Source organism: Tachypleus tridentatus, chromosome 7, assembly GCF_004210375.1.
Source record: "Tachypleus tridentatus isolate NWPU-2018 chromosome 7, ASM421037v1, whole genome shotgun sequence".
Taxonomy (NCBI): domain Eukaryota; kingdom Metazoa; phylum Arthropoda; class Merostomata; order Xiphosura; family Limulidae; genus Tachypleus; species Tachypleus tridentatus.
The window spans coordinates 138,199,245-138,214,661 of NC_134831.1; the positions used below are offsets into that span (position 1 = coordinate 138,199,245).

Here is a 15,417-nt window from a genome sequence, read left to right on the forward strand (position 1 = left end):
GTCTTTCAAAAACCGTTGAAAAATTACACAAAACACCTAGATCAACAACAAACAATAATACATTCAACGAAACAACTAAAAATAAAACCTTGAACCGTTACATACCATATAATCCCGATATTAGCGACACCATAACTAACATTTGAGAAAACTTACAAAATATAAAATTCCAGTAAACATTAAATTTATTCAAAAACCAGGTACAAAACTGAAGTCCATAGTATGCAAAATTTACACTGACAAACATAACACCAACATTATTTATAAAATATAATACAAGAACTGCCACGACTTCTATATCGGAGAAACAAGCCGTAAATGGAAACTAGATTCAAAGAACACAAAAAGCACATTCGCACACTTTTTAACGCTGCAAATCAAATAACCATAGAAAACACCAACATACTAAGTTGGGAAACAAATACAGACAAACGTAAAATCAAAGAAGCCCTACTTATACAAGAACTCATACCAAAATTGAACCAATATAAAGGAATGCCTACATTAATTAATTAATAACCTACATCTAACCGCAATGCCTCCCACAATCTAGTACCCGTTCAAACTATCGTTCCCAAGATATTTGCCCAGCAAAGGTCGGTTTCAATGTGTCTTTGTTAACCTGAAAATGACCTAAGAAAGTCGAAACGTTGTTCTGTACTTTATTTTAATTAAAGTTTTAATACCAGTACCAGCCGTCTTCAGAATACAAATTCTCATTAACTAGAAATTTTGTTTGTTTGTTTGTTTGTTTTGGAATTTCGCACAAAGCTACTCGAGGGCTATCTGTGCTAGCCGTCCCTAATTTAGCAGTGTAAGACTAGAGGGAAGGCAGCTAGTCATCACCACCCACCGCCAACTCTTGGGCTACTCTTTTATCAACGAATAGTGGGATTGACCGTCACATTATAACGCCCCCACGGCTGGGAGGGCGAGCATGTTTGGCGCGACGGGGATGCGAACCCGCGACCCTCAGATTATGAAGCGCACGCCTTTACGCGCTAGGCCATGCCAGGCCTTAACTAGAAATAGAAGTGTTGTTGTAAATCCCAGTGTGACCTGCTGAGTAACTGTAGGAATTACTTTTCAATGAAAAAACAAACAAACCTGCTAACATGAAATTGGACATAAGAAACACAATGAATTCAAACCATAAAATCAGCTGTTTTGATAAAAGTATTTCAAACTCTCAGAAAAGTAATATAAATTACACTGTCTTTCTTTTTAGTACAATGTATGTTCTTTCGGATAAAGCAGAGCAAAGAAGTTAGGCCACCTAACAACAGGAGGTTGTCTGATCTCATGTTTTAAAAGTTGCTACAGTTAAATCACAGACAAAGACACAAAACAACTCTCGGGCTACTCTTTTGTCAACAAATAGTGGGATTGGTCGCACATTGTAACGCTTCCACAGCTAAAACGGCGAACATGTTAGCTGTGGTACGGGGATTCGAACCCGTGATTCTCGGTTTGCGTGTCAAGCGCCCTAACCAACTCACCATGCCGGAACCGTTCGGGTTTGTAACTCTCATGGAGCGTCTCACCGCATCTAAAAAAAAAGTATAAAACTACAAAATTTTAAAATTTACTTTTTAAAACTAAAATGGAGAGAACAAATAAAATGTCCTCATGCTAAAACAATAAAGAGTGAAGTCTTTGTATATTTAAAAAGAGGTCAGAATCCAGAGCTATTGGTGACTGGAACTAAGCTGAGAAGGATACAGTCTTTCCATACGACGATTGGTAGTCAGGAAGTAGTCAAGGCCTTCGATATACATACTGAAAGTCAATGTTGAAAATGCTTGTTCTATTCATCTTCTAGAAGGTTAGAATTCAGTTAGCAACACGGGATTGTAAATCATCATGCCACTTGTTCTGGAGGGCCCGGCATGGCCTAGCGCGTTAAGGCGTGCGCTTCGTAATCTGAGGGTCGCCCCAAACATGCTCGCCCTCCCAGCCGTGGGGGCGTTATAATGTGACGGTCAATCCCACTATTCGTTGGTAAAAGAGTAGCCCAAGAGTTGGCGGTGTGTGATGATGACTAGCTGCCTTCTCTCTAGTCTTACACTGCTAAATTAGGGATGGCTAGCACAGATAGCCCTCGAGTAGCTTTGTGCGAAATTCCAAAACAAACAAACAAAACTTGTTCTGGAAGATAATTTAAACAAGGTATAAGTGATAAAAAGTGTATACCACTTCTCACTAATAGTAAATGCATTTTTCTACTACTAATTGCTATAATTCATATAAATCAATGTGTGTGTGTATGCTCAATCACACAAATGTTATATACAGATATACCATGCGCTTTTACATTTTTATTTTAATGTAGAAGTTTTTAAACATAATTTATTCTAAGTCCATTCAGTTTCTTGCGTAACATATAGTCCAAGAAGTTATTAAGTTGATGTTCTAGCTGTCCACGTTCCTCATCGTTTTATTCAAATCTCGTTTGTCTTGGCCATGAATGAATGGATGTAATGCTACACAAGTTGCAAGAATATCGTTAGCCAGTGCCCTCCATTGATAGTTCAGATGAAATCTCGAATTTAAATTAAGACGACTAGTTACATTCGTAGTGCTAGCTTTTCTGGGTAAATTGGACTTTTTAAACATTTGAATACCTCCCTTTCTAAAGTTTGAATGTTACCTTTTCAAAGAATCGAATATTTCCTTTTAAATACTCAAGTTCTCCCTTTATAAAGACTTGAATGTTACCTTACTAAGGACTTGAATGCTTCTATTCTAAAGACTCAAATGTTCCCTTTCTAAAGACTCAAATGTTCCCTTTCTAAAGACTCGAATGTTCCATTTCTAAAGAACTGCACGCTTCTTTTCTAAAGATTTGAATGCTCTCTTCCTAAAAACTTGAATTTTCCCTGTCTAAATACTACAAAAATATTATGATGACGAGTGTAAATGTATCACAGTAAAATATATACCTTTTACTTGAGCACTTATGATGTTGCTTTACAACTTACAAGTTCTGCTCCTTTTGACGAAAGACAAAAGTTAAATAAGATGTTGTTCTGTAGTATACAATACACACAAGAAGCAGTTAATTTGAAAAATATGCAGTATTTTGTGATATAGTCTACATAGACTATAATAATATATATTCTGATCCATTGTTATTTCCTACAAAAGATTATTTTTGTAGTAACTGAAATCTCTTGAAGCCAATGCCTCTACTCCACTTCTACGATTTGAGTGTATATATTTAAAAAATGTGTCTTTGGAAAGTATCAAGTTGGACTGTGGGGTTAGAACTTTCAGTTGAGTTATGTATTATTGTAATGGTGACACTCTCTGAGGTATATAAAACGTTTATGTGCCCTCCCCCCATATCTTGTGTATTTAATAACTGTTTGTAAAAGAATGTGACACCGTCTATGGATATAATTAATGTTAACTTACATCAAATACAATAAATGTTCAATAACAGCAATGGGGATAGAAAAGTAACACGTTACTTGTTCCAAACTAAAGTTTGGTTGAGACTGGCCAAGCGATCTAAAACTAATTAGACAAAATACAGAGTGGGCTGAAAGCTACTAAATAAACTATCATAAAGGCAATTTAAACCAGTATAATTAATAAGTAGGACGTTAGAAATTAAACTACGTTCTAATTTAAACAACTGTATATCAACTTTTACCCCACATTGAGTATTTAAACATAACAATTAGTGTAGTAGTTACATGAAATGGTCCTGTATAAAATTGTCATATTCTCATGCATATAGAATCTACTTAAATGATTATGTGCATTATTTACATGCAAATTAGATCTTAGGATAGGTAGGCAACAGCCTAATAAGTTAGAATAAATGTTTTAACACCACGTAGAATGTGATACAAAAGTTGTTTGGTCTAACAATAGTAGTTTAAGAGTTAACAGCTTGTGGTGTTCACTAGTTGCTCTTTCTCTCTCTGGTCTACCACTTCTAAATAGTCCTCTAGTAGCTTAGGGTGAAATCCAACGAGCATAAAAAGCCAAGGACTCGTTATAATTGCTTTTGTACCTTTGTTATTCTACAGAGATAATACCCTTATTGCCCTCGAGGCATTACTGTAATGCTGCACGTTGTGCAAGAATGTAGATAGCAGAATCCTCCGGCGATAGGTCCGATGACATCTCGATTTTACGATCTCCTTTATGTCGAACAGCACTTACCACTAGTGACATGGATGGCGTACGTATGTTTTAAATTCAATCTCATAGATACTGTGTGTATAACGCCATGAGCTCTTAGTTAGCTTTCTCTCTCAAACTCAATTAATCGATGTATAAGTCCTATCTTTGTTAATAGTAAGACTTTCCTAAAGTGTAGTCTGTCAGTATATGTAATCCGAGGGTCGCGGGTTCGCGCCCGCGTCGCGCCAAACATGCTCGCCCTCCCAGCCGTGAGGGCGTTATAATGTGACGGTCAATCCCACTATTCGTTGGTAAAAGAGTAGCCCAAGAGTTGGCGGTGGGTGATGATGAATAGCTGCCTTCCCTCTAGTCTTACACTGCTAAATTAGGGACGGCTAGCACAGATAGCCCTCGAGTAGCTTTGTGCGAAATTCCAAAAACAAAACAAACTGTCAGTATAACTCTAATTCTTTACGAACCATTCTTATAAGTTGCTAGGAAGGTATAGGGAGTTAGCTGTGTACGTTAATTTCATTGTGTTTTTGAGTATAAATAAATATTGTTATTTTTCTCAAACTTAGTCACAGTCAATAATCACAGCATTACTTCCTAAGTATTATATATACATATAATCAATAACTTGTTTAATCCCTAATTGTTAAGCAGACCTTTCTTATTTATTTTGTGCAGAAGTACGATAAATTTGACTAATTGAATAAGCAATAAGCCAAGAGCTGACTCACCACGTTTCGTGTATTTTTTTCCATTACCAATTTCTTTGTATCGCCACTAGATGCTAGTTTTTCTGTAATTTTTTAACAAATATGCTCGTATAATTTTCAATGTTATTTTGTGTGAAAAGTTGCTATATGATTAAGCTTTGAAAGATATGTATGAAATGATGTGATAAAATACTCATAATGTACTTTTTAAATATGCAATATAATTTTTAATATTGTTGTTCTATAGCTTTGAGTATATAAATAATTTTTACATTTACTTCACTGGAAACTTTAAGATGTAGTTTGTAGTGAATTTGGCAATTATCATATAATCATAAATATTTTGGAATATTCTAAATTTCTTCTCTCTCTGTCATTGTATCGAAATAACTATTATTTTAATTTGACAGGTTGTAGAAATTGTCTTTCATGAAAAAATTAAAATGTAGTAATAGCGAATATGTCGTTTATTTGTTTGTTTTGAATTTCGCGCAAAGCTACTCGAGGGCTATCTGCGCTAGCCGTACCTAATTTAGCTCATCTTTTACCAACGAATAGTGGGATTGATCGAAACATTATGACGCCCCCACGGCTGAAAGAGCGAGCATGTTTGGTGCGACTGGGATTTGAACCCGCGACTCTCAGACTACGAGTCGAACGCCTTAACAGACTTGGCCATGGCGGGCCTCGAATATGTCGTTAGATCAGTCTGTTCTTCAGTAAAAGTAGTTAAAGTTGCCGTACAAACAGCCGAATGATCATTACTACTGCAAGATCCTAATATTAATGAAGGTATTACATATTTTTGATGATGTTCTCATGATCGGAATTAGATCGCTAGTAATAGCGAGCTGGGGTTTGGTTTATTAAAATCTTTTCCTCCCACATACTTTTGAATTTATATATTTATTTTAATTTTGTAATTTGCGGTTTTCAAATCAACTAATTAATATAAATTTTCGACTGCATGTAATGTGATTTAATGGCTAAGCGCTATCTAGTGTCTGTAAAAGATATTATCTGGATCTAGAAAAAATATTAACTGCAGATTTAATATAACACTGTGTTAATGCAATGTTTGTTGACATTTGGTGTACTGTGTACGTTGTTTTTAACTTTCAGTTACACTTAGAGGTAAAATTCATTATAATAACTGTATAAGTATATACATACATATTACAAGTATAAAGTGTAAAACTGTATTACACTTGAAATGGACTGTTAATCTTATTAACAATTTTAATATTAATAATAATGTTAGGACGTTCTGTCTTGTAAGTATTAATACGTTAATTGCATGATGTTTGTTATATGATGATTTAGCATACAAATTTAAAATTAAAAAACAAACAACAAGAACTAGCTGGAACTTTATAATTTGTAGGCGAGATCATATCTCTACTACTAATGGGTAGCACGTCACTCTAGTATAACGTCTGTACTGTCTATATAGCCTTTGTCATTATATAAATTATATAGCTGATTAGTTGTAGTTAAGTCTTGTACATTATTCAAGTTTTACTGTTAGTAGTAATAGTATAAACTATAAGTGATATAACTTTAGTTTCCCTAAATACAGAATATACTGAAAATGTAAGTCTGTAGATTTGCTGCTGTTCTACGAATAATATAAATATTTTTTAAAAAAAACAACACATCACTATTAATAATAAGACCAGAAATTTAAGTTTGTGAAGCCTTGAACTTTGAAGTTGAAGGAAGACAATTATTGTGTAGTATTGAAGAACATAAATGTGTTACACCTTCAAATAGAGAATGTTTACTACTTTTCAATATTGATTTATATTTTGTATTCCATTTAAACATTTTGTATATATGTAAATAAAAGTTGTTTCCTGTACTATATGAAGGGAATGGGAGCTGAATAATTAATGAAATTGTCAAACAATACATTTCAAGTGAAGAAAGAAGATGTTGGTTTATCTGTTAGACTAAGTAAATAAGTTATTGTAAATCAAATATCAAAATATATTTTAAGGACTAATAACATCAAACATTGTTAAGGAAATTATGTAAAGAAGGATACAGTTTCAACAAGAGGTGATTTTCAACTGAGGTATACAGTATTATTATAGAGCACAAATTTCTAGACATGAAACTGTTTAAAGGAGGAAAATTATTTTTCACTTTTTTGAGATGAGGGAAGAGAAACAAAATGTGAAAGTGGAGATGTGACAGAATAGGGAAGTAATAGTGAGAAAATGATAAGGTTGAAGATAGAGTAACAAATACTTTATGGTCATTGTTTGTAAGGTCTTATGATAAGTAAAGGAGATTAATGTAATTAATGTGTTATTACAAAATAATTTTCTGTCGGTTGATTAGTGAAACTTTGAGTGAATGAAAGTGAAATAATGGATTGAAATGTTCAGTGCCAAAGTCCTACTGCCATTCATGTGAAAACAAAATTGGTTAAACATGTTATCACACAAAAATAGCAGTTAGTATTTTGCCAAAAAAGTGAATAGACAATTACTTTTGGAAACAAATGATGTTGGAAAATGAAAATCTTATTAAAGAAGGTAGTATTATATCATGCTAGCTAGAACTGATATGTGAAATATAAACTACATCTGTTGGGAAAATTCTTGGCCTTTTCAGAAGGTAAAAGATGTGTTCTATTTTTTTTTTTGTAGCAGCATAAATTTTTGTTTTAATTTATAACCAAGTTAATTTTATATCACAGGCATTTTAATTCAGAATTAACAAATAATACCAATGAAGCTTCATGATAAATCTCTAACAAAATATCATGTTTTTGGTTGATGAACTTAACAAACCAAGAACTTTCTGAATTTATGTTAAGTATGAGTAAATGTTTTGACTTATTTTACTTTTATTGAAATTTCTGTTGAATTAAAAAAATACTTCAGAGTAATAACTTTGGAACTAATGGAGAGTAAAGTTTGACCCAAGTATTTTGTTAAAGAACGCAGCACATTTTACCAATGGTTTGTTACAAAACTTGAGTCTTGTCTGTACTTAAATTACTAACATTGTCTTAGTAAAGTACTTTACATTTTACAGTGTGTTTTTAAGTTCTGTGGTTTTATTATTTAAAATGGTAGCTGGCAAGAGGAGTAAAATAATAATAAATAATTCTGTATATTTTGTTATTGTTAATTTATGTTACTTTGCATGTAATGTTTTTGACAAAAGAAATGAAACAATATGTAATATTCATCTTTCTTTATTGAATCATTAATTTTTAGCAAAAAATACTTTATTAGAAATTCTGGTTTTCTTTGTACGAAAGCCTTATAGTGTTTACTGAAAGGTTGCTGAGTGTTATGGAGATATGTAGATCATATTGGATGTTGTATCAATACGTTTGAATCACAGCTTTACAATATGATACTTGTATCATATTTCTGCTTCACCACATTTTTCAAATATATAAAATGTAGATCCAGTAAGAGATGGTGTATGATGCTTAACGATATCATCTGTGCTGAAGAAAGACAGTGAAAAAAAGAAAGTTAAATAATTATCATAAAAGTCAAAACATGAAATTCTAATCACTGCTGTTAATAATTAAATATTCAGAAATAAGTTGTTTTATAAATGTCTTTTAAGTAAGACACAGAATGGGAATCACGTTTTTGATAGTTAAGGCTAAGCTCAAAACATCAAATTTTATGACATATTTTTTACACTTACATTAATTGTTAAAAAAATGATATTGGCTTTGTAAGATGTGACAGAACCTTATTGTGGGAATAAGAAAGACAGCTCAAACTCTAAGACAATAAAACGTTTCTGATGAAGAAGTGATTATGCAATATTTGAAGATTGTGAAGATTTTTCTTGTATCTGATACAATGGAAAAGTTTTGTTTTTTTCTTTTTTAGAAAAGATTGGAAAACTTCCAGGGAGTATAGTTTGTGACCCTGAAATACATTTTTAAAACATTGATGTAGTAGTTGGAGGTTTAGAATGAGGGATCCCTTGTTTATATTATGTATTTTACTTTTTATAAATCGCTGTTGGACAAATCTGGTGGAAGGTGAAAATTAATTTGATGATAAAAAGCAAAGACTGATGCTTAATGGGCATTTTTGTAGTTTGGAGAACACGATTAGTTTGGCCTATTTGGTATATTCTTTTGGACTTGCATTGTTTATTATTTATGTTAAAAGGATTGGTGGAAAGCAACATTTCTGAATTTATTTATGATACTACAGGTAATATAGTAGGACAAATTATTTAATTAACTTTATTGTTAATATACAAGGATATTGACAGTCTTGGCACATTTAACTAATTTCCCATCTAATTTTGGAAGAATTACCAAATTAGTACAACTTGTCTTAGTGATACAGGATGACATGAGGAAAGTCATGGGTGGAGGTATGGGGGTTGAACACCCATGTAATTTCATACTGATAAAACTCTTTATAAAAAGTCTATTTTTCTTTTCAGTATTGGTACTTTTATATATTTTTATTGCTCTTGGTTTAAGATATTTTGTCTCCAAGGGCAGATTTTAAGTATATTGTAGGGTTGTAGGACATTGTAAATGACTTACTTCAATTACACAAGATTATTAGGAGTTTAGAAAGTATTCCTATAGGCATTTTTTTTTTTGTATTGGAATTTAAGGTCTGAAATTTGAAATTAACTGTTGGGGTGAAAGGTTTTATGGTTTAAATTAAGTACACTGACTTTTATTGAATAAAACAATTTTTCTATTTTCTAGTTCTTATTTTAAATTGTTTACTTAAAGAGTGTAGTGTTAGTTTTAAATGCAATGCTTCTGTAATGTTACTCATTCCTCTGTTTCTAAACTACTATTAAACAGTTTTACTTTGTGATTGTTTGTTGATTACTGTAATTTTTTACTAGTTTTAATTTTTAATTTATTTTCAGATTTATAATATTACCAGCATTAAAAAGAAAAAAAAAACAATTTAGGGTTTTCAAGACATTCTTTCATATAATTATGGCTTCAAGTTCTTTAAGTCAAGAAGATGCCGACCATGACTTTGAAATATCTTCACGTCAATCTCGTATTCGTACTGCAAGAGCTAATGCAAGAAATGTCCCCACTTCCAGCAAAGGCACTGTAGCTGAGATAAGTGGTGCTGGTGATGCAGAAGCCAGTGTTCAAGTAGGACCAGTTTATACATCTGGTATTGGGACTTGTGGTGTGGTGGATAGTTCTGGGATAACAAGTGGAATAGTTGACCAAGATGTTTCTCCCAAACCGACTTCAAGAGTTAAGGATAAAAGGTGCCCACGGCCAAATCACGTAAATAAAGGGAAGGCTCAACGTGAGAGAAGGAAGCTACGTGAAAAAAGGAGAAGTACAGGAGTGGTACATCTTCCATCAACAGAGGTGAGAAATTGTCTGTTATTTTTGTTAAAAGTAGTATTTTTATTCATATATCTGGATTTTATCTTTAATATTTATATTGTCAACTCAGGCTAATGGGAAAAAGAAAAGAATCTAAATACAACCAGATTAAATATATTAACTTCACCCTCAAAGTATTGACTTCATGTTTTCTTGCTGCCTTTATTATCAGCTCAGTAGACCACATGCTGTGTTATAAATAACCTGTATAGTACCAACCTCCTAAAATAAACCAATCAGATTACCTAAACACTATATATTTGTCCATATTTTTTCATTTTGGCATGCTTAATATAGGCATAAGCCAATAGTATGCCCAGTACAGTTTCCTTGCCAAAATCATTTTAATATTGATTACATGTGTCAGTTTTTATAGAAAGTGTGTCATAGTAAAAACAACAACAGTTGACTGTATACCATACTGATGGACATAGCTAGATTAATTATTGTCAGTAAATTATGGAAAGTTAATAATGATTGGGATAAATTTCTTGTCAGTTTTAGTACTCATATTGATGTATTTTTGATCAGGTTATATGCCACACACATATTCCCATTAATTATGCAAGATATGTACCACACAACATTATCATCTGAAATTATCTTTATTCATTAATTTAGAGATATAATTACATTTTAACTATACACCAAGATATCAAATTATATAATATTGCTCATAATAGTGTTGTTAGTTTGCTTAGAATGTTAGCAAATTGGTTAGATGTAAAACCTTTAGAAAAATCTCAGTCATGTTTTGGCCAGAAAGGAAAGGCTAACAAAAAATTGTGGAACAAGAGGAAAAAAAAAAGTTTCATTAAATTTTGAGTTAGAGTGATTCATTATATTCAAGAATCAATAGATTTTCATACTGCTGAAAGTATAAAAGTTCAGGAAAGTAAGGTATATGTGTGTAGGCACAAAAATATTGCTTTTGCTAAGACTACAAATCATGACTGGCATTAAAAACATGAGTTAAGTTAAAGTAAGTAAAAATAAAAAAATGTAGTGAATATTAAATATTGATTTATATTATTTTTAGTAAAAACAAATTACTTGCAAAGTAGGTTACAAATAAATAAAATATTCTCTCTAAATCAAAAACTGTGATGATTATTATTTTATACTTAAAATTTTTACTTGTCTTGTTCCTGGGCAGAAAGTGTTATTTCTAATTACTTATGCCTCAAGTAAATGGAAAAGACCAATTTTTTTGTCTTAACACTTTACTTTTGTGACCTGGATAATGAAATTTTCAAATTTTCCCATTTTCCGGAACATTCCAGGGAGATTCAGTGCTGAGTAACTGATAGAGAACTTTCTTGAACTTACAATAATTTTTAAGAACTTTCTAGAATGTTGTAGAACTTCTGAGAATTTTCAAGAACCTTTTAGAATTTTCTAGAACTTTCCATAATAACACACACACACACACACACAGGAGCTCACCACTTATGTTTAGTTCTAGCTGCCTAAGTGAATACATAGACCTATTTGATGTTATCAGAGATGGAATCAAGAAGCTGCAAGCATTCTCCAGATGCATTCTGCTATGTAAGTGGCCAATTTATCAAGACGATTAAAATAGTACTCTATGACAGCAATTGCTAAAATGTGTGAAGCCTGCAAGGTATGTTTCGGCATGCCTGTCGGGGATCAAGACAAACCCTGGTCACCTCATTTTACATGCAAGCACTGCAAAAAAACCCTAGAATGTAAGATAAACAATTTTTGCTAGCTTGAATAGTAAGATTTTATATTAAACAAATTTTATATCTTTTAAAATTTAAATATCTTTTGGTGCACATCAAAGAGGAATACAACACTATCAAGATCTTGACAGAAGCCTTGAAGTATGATGAATATGGCTGGGAGGTTATTGGAGATTTCAAAATGATGGCATTCCTGATGGGTCTCCAAGGAGGCTTAACTAAGTTTCCCTTTATCTTCACCTTTGGGATATCAGTGACACTGTAGCACACTACAACAGTAAGTGCTGGCCACAACGGACCAAGTTCTCTGTGGAGAGGCACAATGTCAAATGTGAGCCACTAGTGGATCTCCAGAAGATGTTGTTCCCACCATTGCACATAAAATTGGGTCTTATGAAACAGTTTGTCTCAGCTCTTGATAAGCAGTCTTCAAGTACATTCGAGACTTCTTTCCTAAGCAGTCTGAGGCAAAGGTCAAAGCTGGTGTCTTTGCTGGATCACAAATAAAGATGATCCTGAAATGTACAAAATTCCCCAAGAAGCTCAGTAGGAAGAAAAGAAAAAGCTTGAAACAGCTTTGTTGCAGTGGTTCGAGGTTCCTTGGGCAATCACAAGACCCAATATTATGTAGAATTGCTGGATGCTCTGGTGAAAATCTATGGCAAAATGGTTTGCAGGATGCCCCTGAAAGTCTATATCCTTGATGATCATCTTGTTAAGTTCAAGCAGAACATGGAAGCATACTCAGAGGAGCAAGACAAGCCCTTCCACCAAGATATGCTGGATTTTGAACGCAATGACCAAGGAGTGTATAACGAAAGCATGATGGGAGACTGCAGGGTTTGAAATTTTCTATTTAAAGCCAGACATGTTCGTTATCAAGTTTGACCAGCACTTTTCCATCTATCACCGGACATCGTGACTGGTGGTCATATTCCTAACATACCAGACACAAATACATCGTCTCCACAAAAATAAGTGAGGCAAAGCTGTGTATGCACAGCCCAAAGATTTTGCTTAAAAGTATAGTGAGTGGAAAATAACTTGCAAAATTTAAGATTTAATTTAAGACAAAAAAAAAAGAAAATTTTAAAAAATGGTAGTGAACGCTCACAAAATGCGCTTTTTAGGTCGCCTTATCTGTGCCGTCCTGGATAGTCACATGACTGCCAAACATCTGACCATGGTGCCTGAGAGTTAAAAAAACGGGAAAGTCTCACAATCTATTTCAGTTTGGCTTCACGAGCAAGACTAATGAATCAGAAGACAATACTATGGAACCTTGAGTGAAAAAACCCAAGCTTGTTGACCCAGGCCCAAGTGTTAAAGCAAAAACTGTTACTGCTAGTACTGGCGCTAAGTCTAATCATCATTTCCAGGATGAATGGAATAGAGGCCGATCATGGCTGGAGTACAATAATGCTACTGAACTGGTGTTTTGCTTAATTTGTCAGGAATATGACCAAAGTAGTGGAAGGCAGAAGAACACCTTCATAACAGGATCTTCCAACCTGAGAGCAAGTGCTGTTATGGAGCATGAAAACAGCAAAAGAAACACCTGATTTAACTCCTATGATGAAAGAATTGAGCAAACTTAACCAGACTGAGAAAGATCGTTTGCTTGTGCTATTCAGGACTGCCCTTTATATGGCTTTGAATGCCAAACCATTCAGCAATTTTCAAGAGCTTCTGTTGCTGCAGGAGCACAACTTTGGTATGAACTTAACAGAACATTATGCCAATGACAAACAAGCAGTTATCTTTATGAAGAATATTGCAGAAACAATTAGAATTAATGTCAGATCTTGTCTGCACACCTCATTATTCTTTGGCATTATGACTGACGGCTCAACAGACACTGCCAACATTGAGCAGGAGATAGTCTATGTAAGATACTTGGACAATGACTGTTACCCAGTAACCCACTTACTGTGTCTGCAGTCAGTTGAGAAGGCTGATTATGAACACTTGCTACAGGCACTTAGTTCAGGTAAAGGTTTCTTAATTACCTGGGATGAGAATTTTCTGGATTTATCCTAAATTCCTAATTAAGAAAAATTAAAATGGACAATATTTCATGTACATTTGTGTTTTAATTCAGGTTTACATAGTCATTCCATTATTAATATACATCAGTGAAAACTCAAGCATTTTTCAATTGATTTAAACCAAGAAGAACCATGTATTTACCACTGACAGAATTGGAGCTTAACCTGGCACAACTAGTGTAATAGATAATGGAGCAATTGAATTTTCCAAAGTACAAATTTACATTTTGTTTTTTATGTTTTTACAGAAAGTAACTAATATTGGGTACTAATGTTTTGTACTTGCAACATTGTCCAAATATGGCAAGTTTCCCGACTAGCTTGAATCAATTGTATGCCTGACAGCTGATGGGGCAGCTGTCAATTTTGGCACAAATAAAGGATTTGTCAACAGATTGAAGGCACATAAACCTTGTTTGATAGGGATCCACTGTGTTAGTCACAGATTGGAACTTACAATTAAGAAGACCATCAAGGACATCACTTACCTTGATAGTATCCAAACCTTTTTAGAAAACTTATGGAAGTTTTATGACAATTTGCCACAGAACTGGACTGGCCTCAAAGAAGCTGGTAAAGCCAACAACATTGTTGTTAGAAAGCCATCAAAAGGGACAGGAACCTGGTGGGTGGCCTACAAAGAGTGCACCTGGAGTCAGTTTCTCATAACTGGCCAGCTTCAGCAGAGCATTTGTATCAAGTAAAGGTGCATGACAAAGGGGAACGTGGACAGAAAGCTGCAGGATTATACAGTACTTTGACAAGCCTTAAATTCATCCTGTACATGGACATACTCTTGGCAGTTCTGCCTGTTTTGACATCTTTTAGTCTCAAACTGCAAGACAATTTTGCTACTGTGAACATTGTTTCTGACAAACTCGCTATTTGCAAAGAGAAGCTGGGCAATCTGAATCATGTTGAGAGATCCCAGAAAATTGTTAAAGAGCTCACAACATGTGAACAAACTGGCAAGTGGTTACTTAGAGGAAAGGTGATTGTTATTAGTGGTAAGATATGGGCCAGAGGCTCAAAAGCTGCTACAAAAGAGACAATTGCTCAGTCTGTGGCTGAAGAAACTGCCATCTTCATAGGTAAAATTGTCAATATCTGAATGAGAGATTTGAAGAATTTAATAAGGATTTTATTGATGCCTTTCAAATTTTTTAACCAAGCAACTGGCTAAAAAACAAGGAAGCATTATCATCTTATGACCATAATGAACCCCAGACACTATTGGACCACTTTGATGCTCTGCTAGAAGCTAAGGATTTCAACATTGCAGCTTATATTTGCCAAGCTGACTTACAAGAGACACTGCTCAAAGCCACAAGATTTGTCAAATCATATGAGTCCCTGGCTAGTAGTGCAAATGGATTGTGGGCCCACATGTTAAGTCAAATTACTGTTGAGGACAGTAAACCTTT

At 33.7% G+C, this 15,417-nt stretch overlaps 1 protein-coding gene across 6 annotated transcripts in view; it reads left to right on the forward strand.

The window, feature by feature from the left end:
• Positions 1-5,889: 5,889 nt before the first annotated feature.
• The window catches only part of LOC143256703 (PRKC apoptosis WT1 regulator protein-like), a 29,516-nt gene continuing 19,988 nt past the window's right edge, over positions 5,890-15,417 (forward strand). For 2 of the 6 annotated variants that reach the window (XM_076514266.1, XM_076514267.1), the window contains exons 1-2: positions 5,903-5,959; positions 9,750-10,218. In XM_076514266.1, the coding sequence (XP_076370381.1) occupies positions 5,934-5,959; positions 9,750-10,218 (495 nt within the window). In that variant the 5' untranslated portion in view covers positions 5,903-5,933. Of the gene's footprint in view, positions 5,994-6,024; positions 6,134-6,217; positions 6,453-6,521; positions 7,485-9,749; positions 10,219-15,417 lie in introns of those variants that run through there. The other 4 variants (XM_076514269.1, XM_076514268.1, XM_076514270.1 and 1 more) reach the window with 4 other exon arrangements.